Raw genomic sequence first — 24347 nt, 5'->3', positions numbered from 1 at the left:
ATTGATCAATTTACATGAGTCAGAAAAATGAAAGAGCCCTATGATTGATCCCTGGGGAACAAGATATGTTTCATGCAACCTTCAGTTTTCTCATACACAAATAATTTTGTAACTTTTACATTGCTTTGACACAGATGAATTCACGAAGAGCGAGTTTGTCCATTTGGAGTTTTATTGCATTGAATAAGGTTCCCATTTGCAAATGCCTGTTGGGAATTAATAGGAGTTTTGCTTCTGACATCATTGGCTGTGTATCAGAAGGGTTGGAGTCCACTGCTTGCCCGACTTCACTTCTGACAGATTTGACTGAGAAGCCGAAGGCCGCTTTCCAGGGCCGGCAGAAAGAGACACGCTGTTGTGGAGATAGGCCAAATATATGACAGTAGGACATACTCATGAGGAGAATTAGGTGTTAACCTGCCAATACAGTAGCAATACCACAGACACCATAAATAAAAGGTTTCTGTGATTAAATAATAATAATTAAAACTGCCCTCTTAGTATTCGTATTGTTTAGGAATTCAACATCCTGGTTATAACACCAGCCGGCCCGTTCTGGTGGGAACAGAAGACGCTCGCTCTTTACTCCAAAGACATTTAGAGCGCGCCAAACCCCATGGTGCTTCACGGGATAAATGCTGGTGAAATGCATGTCTTTGGACGTGTCCAGTGAGCAATTGTGAAAAGACAAGTGGAGTTACTTTGTGTAAATTAGTAGAATAAAGTAATTGTTGTGATGGGGAGGGGGGGTCAAGGCCATGTTCATGGTAGTGGGGTGAAAGCAAGAGCCTGTGTGAGAACGACCTCACTGGGGCAGCTGGCAGCACTCCCTCTCTTCTTTTGTCAGCTCCAAACATTTGATGCCATTGAAACAGAGCAAGGCAGAGAGATTGAGAGAGCAAAGGAGAGTTCTAGTGTGAAGGTGCAGAGCAGCGTGATGCAATGTGAGATAGCAGCTGAGTGAGCGCTCTCTGTGCGTAGTGTGTGTGTGTGTGTGTGTGTGTGTGTGTGTGTGTGTGTGTGTGTGTGTGTGTGTGTGTGTGTGTGCGTGTGTACGCATGTGGTGAAATGACTACATTTCTTCTAACCGCACCAACCATTTTATTATAACTCTTTCTCTCTCTCCAGTATTAGTTCTCACTCATCCCTTACCCTCCTCTTCCTCATCATCATCATCTGTCCATCCTTAAAGCCCATTCTTTAATTTGCCAGAAAGCGGAGGAGGAGGTGGTGTTGGTGGCGGCATTGGGCGGGGAACCGGGTGATGTTTTGAAGGCTTTGAGAGTTCCACACCTGTGGGGTGTAAGGACAGTTTGTAACCTTATCTCCTATGCTTTGTGTGTCTCCCTTTTCTTTGGCGCTGGATGTGAACAAATTGAGCATTGTGTTTAGGCAGGGGCCAGGAGGATTTTCGAAGGAAGGAAGCCAGCGAGCCCAGGCTCTGCACAGCAGTAGCCTGAGACGAAAGAGATCAGGAGTGATTCCATGTGTAAGATTCCTTCCTTCTCACGGACAGTGCTAATGAAGTGTGTGCACCCTTTGTTAGACAGGCTCCTCACACAGAGCCAGACACTCCTACAGATACTCCAGAAATGACTGTATTCTCACTAACATCTTCACAAAGAATGTTTAGTGTTCGGAGATGCCAGAAAGTTTCAGTTCATCTAAATGTATCTGTCCATGCTAAAATAATCTTCTTCATAGCTGTTAAAAAAAAAGAATTACCATGAGTGTAAAACAAACTATTACCCTCTGTGGTAATCTACTTTATTATTTTAGGGCTTGCTGATGGATATTGTACAAAGAGACAAAAAGGTGACGAAAGGAATGAAGCACAGTCTGTGAATTATATTTGATCCTGTGACATGCTGGGAGTAACACGTTTTTAAACCACAAACAACGACTTTACCTCCCTCAACCACACGTTTCCAAAGACAATTTCACATGTCTCCCTCAGTTTTCATCCGATTTCTGAATTCACATGATACATATGTCAGTATAATCTACTCTGCGTGAACATCAGAGGGGTATTCCTGCACACAGCTATCGGAGTGCGTATCCGCTGTCATGCTCTCTTGTCTCCGCTCTGTTGAATGCAGATGAGGGGGGAAATTAGCCAGTGTGGGAATATCAGAAGAGACAGATACCCGTGTCACCATGCATCCTAATAAAATAGGCTCCTGTTTCCAATTATAGCTGGCTGTAATGATAACGCGATGTGAGCAGCAAGACAATAGTACAACTGCATGTCTGCTGGGTGCCTGAGTGAGGGGGAGACAGAGGGGGGAGAGACTGGGAGGAGGCGATGAGTTGAAGGGTGAAAGAGGAGGCAGAATGAGAGGCAACCATGAACTGCAGGAGTTAAGCAGTAAACGATGACAATGAACGGGAGGGAAGGAACTTTTTGGGGTATTTTTAGGTCCATCTTTTTCAAGGATGTTGGACACTGTCGGGGCGCAAACCAAGATAAAATAAACACGCGGGTCCAAATGATATAGCTTAAAGTATTTATAATGTACTGTCGCTACATCGTGCTAGACAGAACTTGGACAGATTGCGGCGATAAATTAAGCACTCCAGCTGTTGCTTTTTGTTTTCTTATTTCAAATGTACTCCGTTCACCTCTACTTCTATCATTACCGCTGCCAAAGTCTTCATCGTGGGGCTCTTTGGGACTGGAGAAGCTACAGAGAAGCTTCCAGCACCACAACTTGCGCTCCCTCGACCTATTTTACTCCAACTCCACACTCTATCTGTCTTGCTCACCCTAGCGTGACCCGAACATGCGGCCAGTGAATCCAATGTGTTTTCTATGGACATGCGAAGGAAGGTATGGAGGCTCCAAACCAAACCTTGGCCATGCCAGGCCTATGAGGGAAGGAGGGGCCCCTTTTTTGAGGAAGTCATCACAGAGTCCAAATAACAGGGCCGTCCCCGCCTGGGGCCCGCTGTCAGGCCGATGATCGATGGTCGGAGTCTCAGATGCCTGCCCCAACTGGCCAGTGGTGAACAAAGAGGGGCAAATATAGAGACAGAGAAGGGGTCATCCCTGCCATGGTGGGAATGATGGGACAGTCAGCCAGGGAGAAGGATGGAGGGAGGAAGAGAGCTGAGGACGGAGGGAGGTAGTGTAAACCCCAGTATGTTGATTGCTAGTCTCGTCTTTGATTCAAAAAACAGACATGTCGTGCTGTTTTATTTCGTTTGTAACGCGTCCAGAAATCGCCGGCATTGAGACAGCGCTACATTTTAGTGATTGCCGCTCCCGCAGCTGTGGCCACAGGAATGCAGCCAGCTTTCCTTGCCTCCTTCCTTTCCTCTCCGTCTCCCCGTCTATCTCTCATGTAAGCCTTCTCTCGTTTCCTCACCTCTGTGCCTACCCTTCGTTCTCTCGCTCTCTCTGCCCTGAGGCGATGACTCCGGCTCTTCTGGGAAATCTCTGATTAACACTGAGGCCTTTTTTTTTTTACCAAGAAAGACGTCTCTTTTCCCTCCCTTCCTCCTTCCCTCCTCCTTTCAGCATTCAACACGCTCCTGAGGTTTAGCAAAGCATCAGTCAGACCTCTGGAGGGTGCTCTGCTTGGCTTAAGGGGTATGTACAAGACAGACCCTCTGTGTTGTACCCAAATGGGTGGTGATGATACACATGATCCACCTTCAGCAGGCCTCATGCAGGCCTCATGCATTTGTCATGTGTCCGTTCCTGCAACACAGCTTTGAACCCAGTCTAGGAATAACGATTAAAATGTATGTTATTCAAAGGAAACAAGTAGTAATGAATGTATTCTGACTGCAACACATCTTCAGTCGTGAGCGGATCAAGTTGATGTGCCTTCTAGAGTACAATTTGGAGGAGTGACCGAATCTAGGACGAGGGTTCCCTCCTGTGTTTCATATCTTGAGCTCTCTTCCTTTTTTTGTGTTAAAATGTTTTGTATTTTAACATTTACCCTGTTCTTTCTCCCGAATGGAGCAAAGAAAGGGGGAATCATATGTTGTAAAAAAATATGTTAAGCCCTTTGTGTAAAAGTTGGCATTTTGGGCTATACAAATAATGTTGAATTGACTTGAACAGGTTAATTTTACAGCAGTTTCCATGTTGCTGGCGGTAAGGTTTTACCTGAGCTTTGTCAGTGCCCCATTCTTTTACAAACAAACCTCAATGGCCAAGATCCTCCTTTAACACTACTCTATCTGTGAATGGGAGACAAAAAACAGCCCTGACTGTCAGCCAATCTATTGTGAGCAACTTAGCTGGAAGCAGAAAGCTTATTTTTAAGGGCATTCACAATAGCCACTTTCCCACAACTGCGCGAAGCGAGGCTTACAAGAACCAAAGCCAACTGCAGATGTTTATAATGAGAAATGGACAGTGTTATTTGTCCATTTGACCAGCTCATAAATAGTTTTTCTAGCAGAAGAACATCAATAAAATATAGTTTTGGGAGAAAGTGGGGTGATGTTAGTTAGTGCACTCGGGCCCTGGAGTGGAAAGCAAGCCATTGTGAGAGCAGACGAGCTGAGCTGCCTTCAAGGCCTTTACACACAAGCACTTATTGTTGTCTCCCCTCTCCATATAAGTCAAACTAAGCTGACTGAATGTACTTGACCCTTCACCCACTCCCTCTTTTTGTCTCACACTCCTCCACTCTTCCTCTTCTGCGCTTCTCTCCTCCTCTGCGTGTGGTCTCACTTTAACCACCTGTCTCCATTACTGTTGGGCTGTCCCATATCTAGACATCTAGATCTAATAATTGAACTCGGTTTCACGTACTTGAAAGCAACTGAAGTGTGTTTACCCCCCCACGACTCAGAATTAATTTTGCTATTATTTAGGCCTGTCTTCTAGAGACGCCTCGTCTGATCTTGAATACAACACCTGGTCTGGGCCTTGACTCTGCTTTACGGGCCCGGCTGTTCATAGAGATGTGACTAAGAGGTGTAGTAAACTAAATCAGACAGGGGTTGGTCTGGGAAACCAGCTGCCGGATAGAACAAATTACATATAGCTTCACACAGAAGAAAGGGTGTAAAACTTTGATGGGACTCTGAACTAGAGGGGGCATTTCAAAGAGGAAATGCTATGCTAAAGTGGGACTTCTGCTCATTAAATTAAATCAATTTAATGATTTCAAATCTATCCAACACAACTCTATTCTCCTCAGCTGAATTCAGCCAAACTAAAGCACAGTTCATATTTTTAATTGAATTCTGCCAGCAGGGATTACAAAAATACAACAAATTCAGCATGCTATAGAAAACCTACTCATGCAGTCAAGCATCACAAAACAGGATTTGATCAACCCAAAGAGGAAGTCAGCTAAAAAAAACAAATCGCTCATCAGTGTAAAGTACATAATGATAAATCAATCAATCACTGGTTAATGTACTCGTCGGTTGGGACACTCTCAAGTGGCACCTCGAGGACTTGAGCTGTAATCGTCCTGTGGAGGGCTGACCAGGGCAGCCAGTAATGGCAGCTGCTTTCCTCACGATGTTCCTGACAAAGATTTCAATCAGCTGTGCGCTGCGTGTGCCAGTAACCATACAGACCATTTCACTCTGTTCCTCACTGTGTTTTTCTCACTATTCGTACATACTGAGTGCTGCCAAGCCAGGCTGCAGTACAATAAATACTCAAATAACACATAACTGTAAAAAAGAAAAATCACATAAAAAAAATCTATTTTTATGTGATGATTCAAAGAAGTTTGATGGGTCTACTCAAGACACGTCATGGTGTCTCTATGCGGAGTATGACTTTCATGGTTTGGTGTGTCTTCTTCCAGAGCTAATTGTCAGGCAGGAAATGAGTCAGGCCCCTGCTGCAGTGAGGATGATGTTGAGAGGAAATGACCATAGATGACCAACTGAAGAAGAGGGATGAGTGAACCTGGGAGTGTCTGCATGTGTACGTGTGTGTGTGATTGCTAACCATGTATGGCAAAATAGAAACTTTACTGTGGAGCCTGTTCTCCTCAGAAGTGCAATACAATTTCATATAACCGTGTACGCTGAAGCGTGTTGTGAGTAAGTATAAACTAAAGTGTGCAGTAAGTCAGAGAAATGTGATAAGAACCAACAAGAACCAACTGAGAAAAATGTGGTCTTTGGCTGTGGGGGATAATAGAGCATATGCCTGAATTTTGAGTACTGCACCACTGGGACTGTACATTTTGAAGAAAAAGAAGGAAAGGAAGTCATTTTGACTTTTAGAGCTGTCTTTTTAGCAAAATCCACAGCCTGAATTATTGTTAAAATCAATACTCAAGAGAACAATTATGAGCTGCACTGTACGCGCTACAAAGAGTTCTGTACTTAGTTCTGGACATAACTCCCTTTCCTGTTTCTCTGCCGTGTGTTGTTTACTGAGTTGAAGCTAAAACTGTTCAGATAATATTAGATTCTCCTGTAAGAGCTTGAAATTCACCTCCACTTCAAGGTGAACAGCTGTTTTGACCCCATGGTTTTCTGTCTTCTCCCATGCCAACCGCTTACATTGTACCACCAGCAGCAGCTATGCAGGTGGGCAGCATTAGGGAGCTGAAGGAGGAATGCTGATCAGATGAGATATAGTAGTAGGTCTGTGCATGCATCAGTGTGTGAGTATGTGTGTGTTTGTGCTATTCCTAATGTAAGGCAGTTCATTTGGTCTACTGCTTTAAAACAAAAGGGCTCTGGTCCAGTTTACTCCCATGGGGAGGCTACCTTTGAGAGAGAGAGAGAGAGAGAGAGAGAGAGAGAGAGACACCACGCAGCTTGTTGGGCCCTCCAACGCTCACTCCTCCACACTACTTTATGGGAGGGTCAAGGTAGTTAACTAGTGGCAGGCGTTCAGATGGGTTCTGCTCCGACTTCAAACGGAGAACATTATGGCCGTGCGCGCTCACAGGATATTGCACTGTAAGGCCACTGAACACGGCTGGGTTAGAGAGAGGAGGCTTTGTATTGAGCCCATTAGAGCCCTAAACCAATACTAATGAAGCCGTTTCCTGTACAAACGGAGCGGCTCAGGGAAAACTGTCTCGAGCTTTTAATAAGGCCCTCTCCAATCCCAGTTAAGATGCTGGATTTTTTTTTTTATCCGGGTACTGAGTGGGTTAGTGCTGGTTCCAAGCAGAACCTCCGTTTTGAAAAGTTAATTACGCATGATTAATGGAGCGTTTTCCTTCCAATGATATCTGTGACAGCACAAAGCTGTCGTAAGGCTTGTCAGGCCCAATTCTAGCTGAATAAGTATTTATGTGATCGTATGTGATGGGCCTCCTCTCACCAGCACCAGCCCTCATCAATCAAGCCCTGCTGCTCGCAGTAGTGGGAAATTGGTCTATCAGTGCGGCTGCCTACCCCCCCCCTGCCCCACTGCCACCGCCACCGCCGCCGCCTCCCTCCCTCCCCATTCAATCAGGCCCGGGGCTACAATGCTTCTTTAGCTCTTACTTCTGACCAACGCAGGGGTCACGGGGGGGAAAGTGGGAGCCGGAGCTGAGCCCATCCATTACAGCTCTTGTTTCTCTCGGTGGCAGCCGGACGACGGGATTCTATTAAGAGCTCCGTCTATTCAGCACTGAGATTACACCAGGGCCCTCTCGCTGAGCACACCTCAACACCAACCCCCGAGCCCTCACCGAAACCCTCTACCCACCCTGGGGGCCTTATAACCCCCACCACCACCACCACCACCACCGTCACCGCCAGCCGACCGCAGCTTGGCCTCGATTCCCCCCGACCCCCTTTTTTTTCTTTTTTTTACACTTCCCACTAGTAGTGTTGTTGTTGTTTTTCGGCAGCCAGCATGACAATAATCACTGAGAGAGGGACAGAAAGAGAGAATGAAACAGAAAGACAGGAGGAGAAGCCTAGAGGAGAATGAGAGCAGACACTCTAACCTGTTTCTGGTTTCAATGTGGTCACACTTGCTGTATGCTGCTTGGACAGCATTTGGCCTAGAAGCACTGCCACACACACATACACACAGGCTTGCAGGGAATGAACACACACACGCACACAGAAACACACACTCCAAAGCCATAAGCATACTCTCCCTCTCAAACAGAAGACATAGAGCTTCAGCACCTGGCTAAGAGACCGGGGTCATCTCCACCGCAGTATAAACACACTTAGATGGGTAACATCACAAACACAACTCTGCCGCAGTTACGCCGTAAACACCCGCCGACACCAGATCAAACCGCCACCCCGCCGAAGTTTAAGAAGCTCGTTTGTCTCCTGCCGGCCTGAAGAGACTCTTCATTTACTTAATATGTGTTAGCACTTGAGAGAGAAAGAGAGAGGGGAGTGCTGCTGGGGTCGCGCCCCCTGCTTGGATGGATGGGGGTCTTCCCGTCAAGGAGTAGGAGAGAGACAGCGCTCCTGTCAAACAAACAGAAATTTAATACGTTGCCTTCTATCAGGATGTCCACAGTGTGTACATACTCTCTTCGGCTTGATTATAAATAACCCCCTCTATCTTATAAACAAGTGGAGTGAAGGCATTCATCAGGGATAGAGAGGTAAGGGTGTGAAGAAGGTGGAATGTTCTCTCCTCCAACGAGAGACTGCCGTCGTGTCCTCTGTGCGGAGGGGATGATGGAGGAGGGGAGGGAGGGGACCGGCACAAGATGGAGCAAAAAAACGAAACAGAAGGTGGATGAGAGATTAGGGGGAAAAAATGGAGGACGAAGGTAAATAGAAGGATCTTGTAAGGAAGCAGCAGCAGCAGGAGAGAAGAACAAAGGGGATTAATAAAGAAGAAAGTAGAAAGAGGAGACGAAGGAGGAAAACAAAGTAGAGGAGAGGAAGAGAGGGCAGATGCTTGTCCTGGCCAGTGAGAGGGCACTCAGGGTGGGGCTGTGTGAGGTTTACTCTCCTAGGGCTCTGCTGCATGGTTTGGAGGAGGCAGCCAGCGTGCGGGTTAACAGGATCGGAATGCTTCTTCAGGGGCAGCGTAATCAGCACCAACTTCCTCCGATTCAGAAACCATAGGCCTCGCTCTCCGCCTCTTTTGTTTCAGCCGGACTCCGCTGACAGGACGGAGGAAGCAGCCGTCTGACAGTCGGGGGGACATGTTGAGTGTGTATAAACACCGTATCCATGGGGTGGGGGAGAAGGAGAAAGAAACTGAGCAACTTCAGCGTGACCAGTGTGTCTGCGTGTCGATGTGCGCCCGTGCCATCTGCGGGCATAGATGCGCACGCTGGTGTGTGTGTGTGTGTGTGTGTGTGTGTGTGTGTGTGTGTGTGTGTGTGTGTGTGTGTGTGTGTGTCTTGGCGGCGTTGTGCACCCACATTGCTGGCCTCTCCCAGTGGAAAACACACCCGAGACGTGAGTGAGAGAGGATGTGTGAGGCAGACTCTGCACACTAGCTCCGTGCTCTGTCAGGCCAGTCATCTCCAGCTGCCCGGCCTGGGACTTTTGTCTTTGTTAAATGTTGTGTGACAATGAGATTTTCCAAAGTGCCATCGAGATAAAGAAGTGGATTGAAGGAGAGAGGGGAGGGGGACTTCGATAAGAGCTGAGATGGTCTGGTCATAGTCCAGCGGCCCTTCATCACAGCTGCAGCCCCAGATATATCTCCTCTCTGTCTCTGAAGCACTCACACGCACACACACACCTTCATCACTTTGTCTCTCTCTCTCACTCTCACAAACTCTTCACACACTTCGACAACTGCACCCAATCTCAACACACACACACCTCTCTTCCATCACTGCAGCTCTAGATCCTCCATCGATCCTCACAGCACCCCAGCAGACACCTGCAGGTGATTGATCCCCAAATCAGTCCCTCACAACCCCAGTGCCGTAAAAACCATAACAACCCATCATAAAAGCTGATTTATCTTCACCTAGCCCTGGGCCTCACAGTTAGAATATTAACCCAAAAGTGTATGACACCAGAATGATTGGTTTGGAATTGAATAAACCTTGGGAGTATTGACGCACATGTCTGATGGCTCATATCAAGTCTGACTACTGGAATGTGCCAAGTGAGATTGCTTTATCTCAGAATATACAGACATACACAGAGAACTTTTGTTGTGCTCGTATTTACACGCCTGTATGCACCAATAGTAGCATTTATCGACTTTCAGCAGAATCATATAGGGATGAAGTCAACTTGAAAATGATTATGCACATGTTCTTATTAAAAACTAAAAATTGCTATCAATGTTAGTTTTTCACACGAGGATTTTGGTCTCATGTTAATTGCTGTGAACAGCAGTGTGATTATTTTACTTGAGATTGTATATACATTTGTCATATTATGATTTTGAATATGGTATCATTATTGGAAATATCCTTAAATGTTTACATTTTGTGACGTTGTACTCATATCGGCTACAGCAGTATGTTGAATTACAGAGGTATAAATACATATTTTTAAGAGTTTGTAATACTACGCAGCTCCTAGAGTAGTAATAAAACATAAATTGTATGTAGTGTTGAAAAAAAACACATCATGCAATATAATATTGAATTCATCATAAAGTCACCATAGTAATATAGTCATATATATGTATATATACATATATATATAGTTTTTTTTGTTGTTGTTTTGTTGTTGAGTGTGTGTCGCCTGTGTCCGTGTGTTACTCCATGTGTGTGTTCCCGTAGGAAATCGTGCCCAAGCCACATTTTAATGAGAGCGTTGGTCTAAATGCCAGAAGCATGGTGTATGGCAGCAGCATCAGCATGTTCCCTGTACTCAGCAGTGCAACCAGCTCCCGGGTTAAATATAATCCCAGCCTAACTCAGGGGCCTCTTTGATGCTACTGAAAGCCAGTGAAGCCTTTAATGGGAGCCACTCCATGTGCCCGTGTTATGTGTGAGCCGCTCAGCTTTCCTTCATTTTAGGGTTGTTGCAACTGATTTGTTGTTTTCCGAGTTAATTCTGACTTTAATCATGCCCACATACACTGAGCTGACCTGTGTGTGTGTGTGTGTGTGTGTGTGTGTGTGTGTGTGTGTGAGTGTGAGTGTGTGTGGTGGGGGTTTCCATGCGTGTGCAGACAATCTGCTTATGCTTTGCACTTACTCTAGTACATTTTCTCACTTTCTCACATTGCAGTTTTGACCACTTGTACATTTTGGATAAGAATTACCCATTTTTCTCATTTTTTCTCCTCGGTACAACAATACGAGCCTTTTTCTGTGCTTTGCTAACTTGATGAAAGTAAACACACAAAAGGGTCTGTGTATCTATTTTGGGTAAATTATATTTTTCACCAAAGTCATTGCTCTGTCAAAGACAAATTTACTGTTTTCTAGTCGTTTTGTTTAAGCTATAAGGTTAATTGTAAAGATAACACTATTACTGAGAGTTATCTTTATTTATTGTTTACCTCCAATCAGCTTCTATACTGATAGAAATTAATCCTTTATTAATATGATTCTAGATGCTCACGTTTTTTCCTGGTGTGGCTGCACATTAGTTAACTGTCATGGCAGCTTTTTCTCCTGTCACACTGAACAAGCGCTCCGTCTGTCTGCTATCCGCCAGCATTAAAATATTAGCCTTCCAATTGGACGCGGTATATGAAAAGCAGATTGTCGTCGTGTTCCAGCATGAGCCCTGACTTTAAACGTGAGAAGAGAGCTCAATAAATGTAATGAATGTGTGACACTTGAACATCTGAAGTGCCGTGTTCAGTTCCATACCGCTTTACCTCTTGTACATAAAAAGCCCTTTTAAAGATGATATCTATGAGCGTTTTAGAGCCGATTTGTTCACCCTGCGGCGACCGGCAACGTGCTCTAATTACCTCCCCCCTTTCTCTGGCTGGGCTGGAGTGGGCTGGAGTGGGATGTTTAAGTTTCCAGTCTGTCCCGTGCGTGTAGGAGCAGTGTGCCCGCTGAATTTATGCCTAAAAAACGTGACCTTTGACTCTTGTGCAGCTTTATCGCACCCCGAAGCCCACATACAGTGTGGCCCTGTATGCTGAGGGTCTGCGGAGGAAGTGTCTGTGATTACCACTGCCTGTACTACTTTCTGTACATCACATACACCCCCCTTCCCCACACACTCGTGACCCCTCTTAAAGCCCCCAACTTGCTGCAGCCACATTCCAGGTTGCTTAAAACCAATTATCTTTAAATTAACTTTTGAATGATGAATAATATCCATTCTCCAGTTTTACACCATGAGCATGTCTTGTTGTGCCGTTCCTGCTGTCAGTGTTGATTTTGGCGCTAGAAACAATATGTCTCATTCACATTAAGGAACGATTACATGTCTTGTTTATTCTAATGAAATATACATGGAGGAGATATTAGTGCATATTGGCGCTGCTTCTGCAACACAGATGTCAGCCCTCATTCTGTGCATGGTGAGTGGATTCTGTTGTTTGAATGTAACGTAAAGCATTTGAGTGTCTCTTTATTGGTCTGCAGCTCAAGTTAGCAAATGCATGTTAATGATGGAAAATACAAGAAGCCTCTCTCACAGGTCCTTCTCTGAACTGCACGGTAAATAAGATGAGATCATTTATCCTCATAAATGCTCTCAGTCAAGCATCGGGCCCTGTGATGCCCTGCCTCCCTCCAATATCGACACTTGTATCTGAATCCCCCTACACATATACTAAAAGGAAAATAGTTATTTTGTTAATGAATAAAAGCTTCTGTTAATATAGATATTGATATGCCTCTCATGCTCTGGCCGAGCTGTCACTGCACAGAGCTGTCAGAGGAACAGACACAGTGCCATAACAGAATGACTGGGTGCTAATTGAGCAAACACGCCGGGCCTGTTCCTCACAGGCCACAGAATTTGTCAAGAAATCATCATCTCTCTCTCTCTCTCTCTCTCTCTCTCTCTCTCTCTCTCTCTCTCTCTCTCTCTCTCTCTCTCTCTCTCTCTCTCTGCCGGAATGCCTGGCTAACCCCCGGCAAATGAAAATAATCCAAAGTAATTAGAAGTGAGCTGGTCTGGTCCTGAGAGCCCCCGGGCGGCCGGGTAAACACGGCGGAGGGGCCGCTGGAGGGGCCGCTGACCTTGTCCACATAAAGCAGTGATTTATGAAGTGCAGGGCACAGCAGCAGGGCTTCTGTCTTCTCCCGCACAACCAAATTACTGAGGTGGAGATTAACACGCCGCTCACAACGGGCCCACTTCCAGACCCAAGGAACATTTTTTGTTATTTACATTTTCCCTTTTAATTTCCTCTGCTCTGTTTCAATGGTAATTGGGCTTTAAGGACAGCGGATCCATCCTTTTTTTCTTTTCTTTTTTCTTTTTTTATAATATCGGCGCGTCAGGCTGCGCAGTGCACACGCATTGTGCGCTATATAATCCACGCCGATGTGCGTGTCGATTGGAGAGAAAAAGTTGTTGTGCAAGCTGCACTAACCGTTCGTTTGAGCTTTAAATGAGTTCTTCCCACTTGATTGAATCGGCCCCACATTTAAGCAAAATAAAATGCGCAGGGGGGCCGTGTGCACAGAGAGCCGCGATGGAGGCTTAATGCAGCTTTTCGCCGGAGTCAATGGGAGGTCCTGCCGTGAATAGTGGAACTATTTCATGTGGACTTGGCTGCGATATTTTCTTTCTCTTCTCTCCTCTCCTAGCCTCTCTTTCGTTCTTTCTTTTTTCTTTTTCCGCTCTCCTGGAGGATGTGCTGGAATGCGCCACACAGGCCTTCCCAGTGTTTCCATGTGGCCCCTCGGCTGCAGCGGTGCGGGCTCTGCTGCTCGCTGGCTGGAGTCAGTTTGCAACCCACACGGGAATCCCCCCTCTTCTCCGGCCTGTCCCATCTGACTTCACATGGCTCGAGATGGGAGCAGCAACATAATAAAACAGAAAGAAAAAAAACAACAGAAAAATACAAAAAATATGGCTGCAAAGTTATTTAAAGGATAACAGGCCATGTGTTAGCCCATGAAGCTCTGATCAAGTAAAATATGATGCTATTTGATCATTAAAAAATTCCCCACATTCATGTATGAATTGCTTTTTGCGTGACCGAGCTCCTAAAACAAACAAGAAAGCCGCAAGCAAAATAAGCGCAGCCCATTAAAAGCAATTCAACCTCCTTTCAAGAATTTCACAGCACTTTAAAGCCTCAGCACTAAACATTACGCGGATGCTGTCCGCTTTAAGGGTCTCTTAAATAAGTATGAAATGCTGTGTGGCATGATACAGTCGGAACTAACATACCCTGAAGCCTGCATGTGTTTGGTTTGTAATTTGTTGATAAACAGCTTTTCCACGCCGCTATTTAGTAGCTATGTCAAAAAGCATTATGACAAAGGCATTGGCATAATAATTCAGATGAAACAGATATGTTTCATCTCGGCATATCAGAGCAGTGCTTATGGCGGATTGGTGGAATAAATATAAATTAGAGCTATACGCCTTGCAAATCATTCTGGTGGTTTATTAACAAACGAACAAGCGTTTTAAATTCACCCCCATCGGTCTTTTTCCACATATTCAAGAGCTTTATAGCCGCTCGTTCAGGTGATTATATATGCAGGCCTCATATGCAGCAGAATCTTTCATGTCCCATTTTAGCAATTTGACGTCTTAATGTAGATGTTTTGTGCTGCAATTCACACGGACGCGAGAGAAATGACCCCCATCTCATTATAAGCCAGAGAGCTGAGTGATGGCGCAGACTGTTACAAACTGAGATAGAAGCTGCGGTGCGTTCAAAGTGGACTGGAATTCACGGCTCAGAAATAAAGGCCAACACGTGATCCACAAAGGAAAGTTGGACTTTTTTTTTTTTTTTTTTTTTATGGGAGTCAATTTACACACCCCAAAAATATTAGACCCCTAAAACTTCTAAAACGGTTTATCTAGACTTTTGCAGGAGATAACGATGTCTGACAATGGTCATAATTAAACAATTATATGTTTCACTTTTTCTCTGATTCAGATTATTCTCTTCAATATTTGATGATGGAAACATTCCGGATTAAATTAAGAAAAATTCGCGTCACAACAATAAATGCAAAGCCATAATTATGTCCAACATTGTCATCTGAAAACTATATTCATTCAGAAATGTTTAAAAGAAGAAGTTGAGTTCAGTTGAGCACGCCCTCTCCTGTCGGGGTGAAGAAGTACAGCTCCTCTCGTTGCCAGGCTCGCGGGGTCCTTACCCCCAATTTAGCCCCGGTGATACCACAAAACCTCCTTTTTTTCAGACATTTCCTCCTTTTCAGAGCAGAGCTCAGACCCTTCTCTCTCCATCCGGATCCTCCATCAGACCCCGAGAGGCCGTGAAGCAATCACTTTCCCAGATTACTTGTATTTAATACACAATGCATCATAAAACAAATCCCTCATCCTGACAGGAAGAAAATAGAACAGCTCATTCGACTTGAGCTTTCCCAATTTATGGCTAAATTAAAAAGGGTTCCAACAATGGACAAGTCGAGGAGAGGCAGGAAATCAATGACCGGGCGGACCGGGGTCCCTCCTCGGTTCTCAAGGAGCGCGAGACGATGGGAATCGGTGGCAGGGTCCTGCCTTATTTACACATGATTTTTCCTGTCCTTCCTGCACATTTGCGCCGCAATTTCGTAAAACAATAGGCATTATCTGAGGATGGAAGGTCAATGTCACAGTGCGAGGCGTTATCCATCATCATCTGCTCTCGTCAGCCAGAGCCCTGTCCTCTCCGGCTTTATGAGCTGCCTAATAAACTCCTCTCACCGACTGAGGACGTTTCTTTAGTATATACCCGTGTTCGTTTATACATCGGTTTCAGCTTCAAACTTTCACATTTAGATCCAACGCCAAATAATCTAAACTAATGCAACGTGGTCTCTGCTTTTGAGTTTATATGCTGCAAAGCAGGTGCACAGAGGGCAGTCAATACTCATTTAAATATGTATTTTAATATACAAGATTGATTCGAAGCACTATAAAACTGAGCTCGTGTTCTGTCTAATCGTATTATATTCAATATGTTCTTCTTCTTTTGATAATTGTTGGTCATTTTAAAACAGCATTCATACACTACACTACTCTACAATATTGTGTGTACGTGGGGGATAGTTTATGAGGACAACTCGCAAGTATACAGCCACCTAACAAGCAGCGGTTATTGTGTGTGTTCAAGTCAGAGAAAAGCAGGTGATTAGGTCAGTGTTTCCCAAATTGAAGCACAGGGACTTGTAATGGTCCATGTGGAGTTTCCTGGAGGTCCCCAAGAGGAACACTTAAGTCTAACTGTTACATTACTCCGTAAAGCGAGCACAATTAGAGAATGAGGCGACTGCTTTTTATTATAGTTCTCACTGTTATTGTTGTTGTTGCTATAACATAACTGTGAAGTCATAACCTAAAGGTACAAAAAAAAAAAATGAAGAAAATAATATAAATAACACAGTTTCAGTTCAGGTTAATAATGCCATAAAATGGTCCATGAACTGGCGCGGCGTGTTGTGAGAAAGAAGAGAAAAAAAAGAAGAAGAAAAAAAAAAGTTTGGGAACACGTGGATACTAATAGCGCTTTGATGCTCGCGTTGGTTCATTAAAGTGCGCTGCCTGTGTGTGTAGTTCATCCATTCAGAAGCCCCATCCCGACCTCTCCCTGACCCCGCGCACCCTCTCCAACCCCGGGCCCCTGTCACTCCACAGTGTGCTGCGGGAGACGAGTCCCTTCCGGCCGGGGACCGAGAGGCGAGAAGAGCGTCCCCCCGTTTATGAGTCGCCTCTCTCCGGGGGCTGCGGGGGATGGACGCGCCGCGTTCCTTCTTCATGAGAAAAACAATCACACAAAACTGTCCGCGACGCGCGAAAGTATAGTGGGGCGAACCAACCCCCACCCACGCAAACACATGAATATATCTGCTATCATATAGACGAAACATCCCGGCTGAGGAAGAGGGGGGCCGAGGGGGGAGGAAGAGGAAAAATGAAAAGTTGAATGGCTACTCGTGGACACCTGGGTGCGTCAGGACAGGAGGGGTGACAAGTGAGGAGCGGACGAGCCGAGCGAAGCGCACACAGCGAAGAGTCGGGAGCAAGTTGATGTGCCGGAGGTGCTTTTATAATTCCGACCCGCGGTGTCTGTGTAGGACAGAGAGAGGAGAGCGGTCGAGTCCCGCGCTGTCCGCGAGACGACATAGAGAGAGAAAGAGAGAGGATTTACTTTGACCGACCGCGCAGTCTGAGGGACACGCGCACCGGAGAGGAGGCGACTCGTCCCGCGGCTTCGAGACACGAAGAGACACCGCTACCGAAAACCAGCACACTGGTGTGTGTGTGTGTGTGCGTGTGTGTGTGTGTGTGTGTGTGTGTGTGTTTTTTTTACAATGCCAGAAAGCTGGACAACGCGCCGCAGCTAAGACAATTTGTAGCCTTCATGTTTATTTGACAGTCGAGTTTTCTTTTTGTGTGTGTCCTTCACGGTTGTTTTTTAAAACCGGAGTTTTCATCACTTTTGCTCCGTTAGCAGCGCAGCTTTTCTCCCAAGTGATTTTAAGTGTCGCACGCGACTTTTCAACGGTAAGAGGAAACATACTTTATGGCTAAACGAGAAACTATTGCTTTTATGAAATGATTTGCATAGAGAGCAAACCATAAAAAAACATGTTTATTGTTAATTTTGTTGTAGACTTAATTTGACGGTGAAATGATATACTGGAGGGTGTTTTTGCATGATGAATGGGGAGATCCAGGGTGAGTCCAGACAAAGGGCTTTATGCAAGCTAAATATTTATTCAGTGGCCGGTTATACAAAGACAGATTTGTGACCCTGCTGGAGATTCCTCTTTGCATCACAACAATCGGCGACTTCCTCGTAATTTCTATCACTCGCGACTTCCTGCAGTTTATCTATTTCCCTGTAAAGTGTACAGCTGCTGTGTAATACATATATATATATATATATATATATATATATATATATATATATATATATATATATATATATATATATGTTAACGCCTTAATACGACGTTATACTGTTGACAATTCGTTGAGATGATTTCATTATGAATGTGTATTTAACGATAGAAGTGCAGTGGCGTTATGATTTGCATAAAATTACAGCTCATTCTATTTGTTGTTGTTTTTGGTCTTTAGATGCTTGAAGAGTTTTGCGTGGGAGAGTAAGGCAATTGTTTTATTCGTTTATTATTTGTATTTGTATGAGTGCTATTACAATTATTATTATATAGCAAAGGCCTAATTACTATGATTTTAAATTCATATATATAAAAAACTGTTAAAAACAGTATAGTTTGCTATTTAATTCGATTAAACAACATTTTCAGAAACGAATTCAAACGTAAGTTGAAGTAAATTAAAATCTAAAATAATTTAGGAGCATATTTATAAATTTCGTTTTTATTTACAAAAATGATAACAGACTGATCAATCAGAATTGTTGCATCACACATTTTTCATTCTTGTTTTATTTGTTCTAATCTTATTAATTACTTGATTTATGTATTTTGTTTAAGGGTTTGCAGTCTTGTATTGGTACTGATTTATTGTTGCTGAAAACAAAGATTAATATAATTGCCATGTTTCATTGCTGCAATTGTAATGACATCATTCCTTGAAAACTTCCCCAAGGCTAAACAAAAAAGAAATATCACATATATATATATATATATATATAATAGAGTATTATTTTTTTAACTTTCTTTTGGTATTTTCTGGTAATGATAAAACGTTTTTTCCCTCATCAATTACAGTCGAAATGATGATTATAAAAAAATGCAGACAAACCTTTTTATATTCCAAAAGAATGTTTAAATAATTAAAATAGACTTTCCTTGCACTGTACCCACATTGTGTGTGTGTGTGTGTGTGTGTGTGTGTGTGTGTGTGCGTGTGTGTGTGTGTGTGTTGCACCACAGACCCGCTCCTTAAACTTAGTCTTATTTCTCTGTGGGAGGTATGTGGTTAGTCAGTGTTTGGACACAGTAACCTGACTGATCCTGATCAAAGTCTGATCTCTCTCCCCCTCTCTCTCTCTCTCTCTCTCTCTCTCTCTCTCTCTCTCTCTCTCTATCTCTCTCTCTCTCTCTTTCTCTCTCTCTGTGCAGATCTTGGATGGGTCAGGCCATGTAAAATTCTGCTTGGATGCCAGCAAGCCAGATATCGGGAGCTGGCTGAAGCACATCCAGTTTGCCCCTGCGGCCAGGCAGCATAACCTGACAGCGTGCCAGATAGGTGATCAGGTACGTGGACACACTCGCAGCCTGCTTGGCTGAACGACCTCAACAAAATACAAGATGAATATGATCTGAAGAAAAGAAAAAGAAAAAAGAGAGTGAGAGAGAGAGAGAGACAGAGAGAGAAAAAACATGTCTTGATTTCCAACTCCCACATGGTGATGTGCCTGAATCTTGCTGTCTGGCTGGATGAATCAAGTGCAACTGAAAGTCATTCAGATCTTTAAAACTGCTTTAAAAAAAAACAACAGCTCTGATGCCAGAGGGCTTTCTTTTATTTTCCGATGGTTCTCCTGTCTGCGTGCTGTTGTGTTAAAAGGTATTATTGTGATCCAAGTCAGATAGTCCCAGGAGCGCCTGGCCCACCCTGCCTTCAGTTCTAACTCACACACACACAGCTCTCCCCCACGCTGAACCGCAGAGACTCTTCGCTATCTGTGTGTGTTTTCGTGTTTTTTTAATTGTGCTCTGGCTTCTGCCGTGCGAGGACCACAGGGCAGGATCAGAGGCTGCCCACCGAGATGATAGTTCCGCACACTTCCCGGTCACGCTTGCGATATAAACTCTTAGACATGCCAGGAATGTCACAGTCCTTTTGCTGCTCACCTGGCTGCACAGGGAGGTGCGTGCTGTACACATGGGGGCCTGTTCACCTCGGTAATCCCAAGTCCTCTTCCACTCAGAAACCTGCAGGAAGACAAGAGGCTAAACTTGATTTGACATGTGTATGGAGCATACCATAGCTTGACCCAAATACAAAAACACAATCTGGCATGCACACTTGTCATCGCTTCTCACCGGTGGTCCGCCTAGATTACTTGTTGAGTGTCGCCTCTGGAATTTTCAGTCCAAAGTACATGACAGTAACACATTTATGACCCTGAAATCATTTGGAAATCTTTAAAGAGAAAGGCTCTGGCTCTTCCTCCACATGTCATCCTCACCCTTCCTGCGCAGTAAAGAAGGAAGAGCTTGAGAGACCGTATAGCCCGCGCTCTTTTCATGAACAGTATGGGAAATGGGGAGAGAAGAAGAAGAAGAGGAGCTTTCCAGAAGTACTTACCCACTCTCTTTTGGAAGAGACAGACAGAGAGGGCTTTTCTATGCCACGCTCTCCGCGAGGTGTGACTCGCTGTCAACACTGTGGTTCTGCTCGGGTGGCTGTGTAAGGCTCCGACAGGTCACGGACATGGCTATGATGAGGCGATTGTTAAGTATTACACACTGTCACAACACCGCACAATGTGCCGTCTTTAAGCCTTCCGGCCCGACATTGGTGTTTTTTGAAAACACTGTAGCGCCTCACAATGCCTGTCTGTATGTTTTAAAATGAATAGACTAGTGGTCTTGTAAAGGGGCTGTCAGTTTTTGATAGCGTGTGTGTGTGTGTGTGTGTGTGTGTGTGTGTGTGTGTGTGTGTGCGTGTGTGTGTGTCTGTGTGTGTGTGTCTGTGTGTGTGTGTTCTTACGAGGGCTTTTATGTGCATTGACTTGTTGTGAGTGTGTGAAGTGTTTCATTGTGTCTCTGGAGTGTGTGCACACACCTGCAACTGCCTGTGTTTCTACATGTATGCATGTGTGTGTGTGTGCGTGTGTGTGTGTGTGTCCTTGCGGTTCAGATGACTCCCCGTGCTCCTCATTCCCGAGCTGGAAATGTTAAAACCCAGTACCTGATTCCAACAGGTTTTTACTGCCACAGAGAAGTGCTGAGTCTGAAACCACATGCTGCACACAACGCGTACCATCACCAGATTTTCACAGACCGAGCTTCACATGGGCTTACACGTCTTCCCTCAGAACCGTATTTAGCCAGCTCTTCTCACCGTCAGCAGAAAGAACTTGTTGCATGCATTATTTTAAGACAGTGTCACACTCCAGGTGTGCTGGTCGTCATTTGGTCCTTTTTCTTTTCAAGCACCAATTCAGCTCTGCCAGCGTGAGAGTAAAACTGGCCTCCGTCCTCTTATTGCTGACCCAGTTCTGTTCATCGTAAAACTTTATGAGCAACCTCAGGAGGGTGAGGGAGTGAGAGAGGAATGAATGAGTGAGTAGAGAGAGAGAGAGAGTGAGGGAAAGGCCGGTCTTACTGGAGGAACAGTTCAGAATCCCTCTTCTCCTTTCCCTCTTGCTTTCTCTCTCGTAATTCATTTGTAACCAGTCAGCTACTCTAACGGCATAAAAGATCTACGTTGTGAAAGCATCTGCAGAGAACTTCAACAGATTTTTTAATATTACCAAAAAGAAAGTCAGAACTTTTTTTTAATATATATTAGCATATAGAATAAATTTTCAACAACTGAAACTGATATACAGTCTTGCAATCTTCTCAATGTCCATAATTTCTCACATATCTGACGTTGATTCTCTCATTCCAAAGGGGAAATAAAAAATGAAGAATTTAAAATTATTTAAAGAGTGATTTGCTTCACTGTCGATGTCCAGCTGTTTGAATTTAATGGGACTTAAGTTAGAGACTCCATTTATTTTCTCTCATATTAGAATTAGCTGCACATTCAGTATTTTCACTATATTCTAACAAGGACAGCCTTTATTTTTATGACCTTTGTGTTTTATTGCTTTACATATTTGACACTGCAGAGTGGAAAGCGAGAGGAAGGAGATGGCAGGTGTCACAGTTTGTGAGTCACACTGAAATCTGTAATTAATTCAGCGTGCAGAGGTTTGAATTGAGTCCTTTAAACAGCTAAGAAGAAGAACTTATACAATTCTGTATTATGTAAAAGTATTCAGAGAAAAAAAAAATGAATGACAAAGAATCGTGGCTAAGCTAATTTGTAATCATTAAGTCTTTTAACTTTGGCCTGCGACCTGCTGTTTGTGTCCAACTCTAGCCTTTGGCCGTCGCTGCCACAAGCTCCCCTGATATCCTCATTTGTTTGCTAATTCACTGAGCTCAACAACGCAGCCTGAGCACTACTTGCATAGATCCTTCCACGATCGGCATGTTTTGTCGTAAAGATAATTAGGGCAATTAGGGCTGAAAACCCCTCCACCGCGCTCCTCACTCCACGGATTCAATTGAAAGGAAAATGGATTAAAAGTGTAATTAACATCATCCAAACGAGGCCCTGAAGAGCCTTTCATAAGACAGTGCAGAGGGATATGAGCGTTAATCTCATTCGCTCTATTGATTCTCACTCAGTATTGAGTGGGATGAAGTGGCTGAGGGGCATATTAGCAAAACACTGACAGTCATTCACTGTGTTAATACACTGGCGGGGAAATCATGAAGGGATTGTAGCTCACTGAGATAACAGCCCGGGGCGTATTCAGTTATGAAAAAGAGTTGATTGCACGAAAAGATTTCAAGATTGCACATGTACAAACTTGGAACCACCTTGTAAATCCAACACAGACCATTTCAACAAGATGTAACTCCACTTATTGAGGGTCTACAACCGCCTAAAAAAGTCATTTTCAAGATGCAGAGTTTCCATCTGACACTCGTTGCCATGTCGTTCAGGAGATACCAGAACGTTTCTGCTTCTTGGCGAGGCCCCTTCACCACAGCTGACTCCATCTAACATGAATATAGCAATGTTGACTCCCTTGCATGTTCATCCAATTTGCCGCAACCAGCTGCACATCGTGTGCTCGTACTCTATATTTCTATCTCAGTCACGGAATGGTTTGGTTTCGAACGCCAAGTGATGGCGACTGCCAGACGTGCTGTACATGTTGCATGACCCTGGAAGCCGCAGGAAGCTTGCATCTCGTGTGGACATGCATTGTTGTTGCTGTGCCGCTGCTGGTCAAGCATATAGGTAACCACTGCATTCCAAAATGTGATGCTACTTTGTGATTTATTTTTGACTGGAAATGAATATCGGAAGTTTTGTTTCAGTGCTGTTGTTGTTTATCCTTTTTCCATAGCTTTTAGATGTTAATGTCGCTTGAGATTGAAGGTTTTTTTGCACTAAAAGCCAGACTGAGGGTTCATTGTGGCAGGACAGCAGCATCAGTGAATGACATACCTGTCGAATGAGCTCTGTGTGAGCGAGGAGTCGGCCGGCGGGGTGTGACCGGGGAAATTGTGACCGTGTGTTTACTCTGCTAATGACTAATGGTGTCAAGGTAACGAAGTAGTCCGATTATAGCCTTTGATCCCCTTGTGGTTGTAACCTTTGACAGAGGGAGTGAGAGAAAGAGAGAAAGATAAGTAGCGCGAGTGGGTAAATGCACAAACGTAAGGAGAAATGATACACGCATATAGATAGATGGAAAATAATTGATGAGCATGTGCAATAACATGCAGTCAGTGAGGAGATTAGTGTACGTGGCAGTCGGCACAGAGCAGAAGAAAGTCATTGCATTGACGGGAACTTACAGATTCATGTTTATTTCCAAAGGAGAAATGTTTTGAATTTATTTCTTAAATAGTTTCTTCTGTAATGTTTTTCTCTCCAGTACGAGTAAGACTTGGCCTTGATGCTGAGGCTGCTTGCTTTCTCAGTGTGAACTCAGACACCCTGGCTATCTTATCTACAGAATAACCTGTTATTTTAAGCCACTGTTAAGCTGCCGGCAGTCACAGTGTGTGTGTGTGTGTGTGTGTGTGTGTGTGTGTGTGTGTGTGTGTGTGTGTGTGTGTGTGTGTGTCCACGACCTGCTAAGAAATCAAACGCTGCCTCGTCTGTTCCTCAGTGAGTTGCTGCCTGTTTTTGTTTTTTTGTTTGTGCGAGTTTTTTCACTGTTTATCTGCAGCGGCCCTCGGGGGAAGGGGTGGAGCTGTCGGGGGAATTCCCCTCGTATTCGTAATCGCCCTCCTGTGCCTGCTCGTGTGTGTGTGTGCACTTACGCTACCCCAAAACACATCGTCATGTGCAGCGAGCCCAGAGAAATAGAACAGCAAAAATGTTCATTGATCCCTAAAAGAGGGAGGTCAGAGGCCAGGCTTGCAAAGTGAACGTTTGCTTCTTCACCTAGATCTTCTTTCTTCCTCACTGTGTGTCTCTTAATTGTCTCTTCTTATTTGTAAAACATGCTGAAATTATATACTACTAGTTCTACTTTAGCATGACCTTTACTCTTGATTTTATGGACAAAGTGGCTTTGACAGTGTCCATTAATTTTTATGTTCCGAGCCCTCGGTAGCTTTCCAAAGAGCCTCTCTCCTCGTTCTCGGTATCAGTCTCTCCGAGCGGAATCCCTGCAGACTCGCATGTCTGTTTGAACTGTTGCTTTA

The 24347-nt window shown here is 44.4% G+C and overlaps 1 protein-coding gene across 1 annotated transcript in view; it reads left to right on the top strand.

Moving 5' to 3' along the window:
- mecom (MDS1 and EVI1 complex locus) overlaps positions 1-24347 on the top strand; it is a gene marked incomplete at both ends in the record, with an annotated part of 126873 nt that overhangs the window by 83567 nt on the left and 18959 nt on the right. Inside the window, one exon of the mRNA XM_079225205.1 lies at positions 19014-19148. Within this exon, the coding sequence (XP_079081331.1) occupies positions 19014-19148 (135 nt within the window). The remainder of the gene's footprint in view (positions 1-19013; positions 19149-24347) is intronic.

Source organism: Taurulus bubalis (assembly GCF_910589615.1).
Source record: "Taurulus bubalis genome assembly, chromosome: 10".
Taxonomy (NCBI): Eukaryota; Metazoa; Chordata; class Actinopteri; order Perciformes; family Cottidae; genus Taurulus; species Taurulus bubalis.
This window is presented reverse-complemented; position numbering and strand designations above follow the sequence as displayed.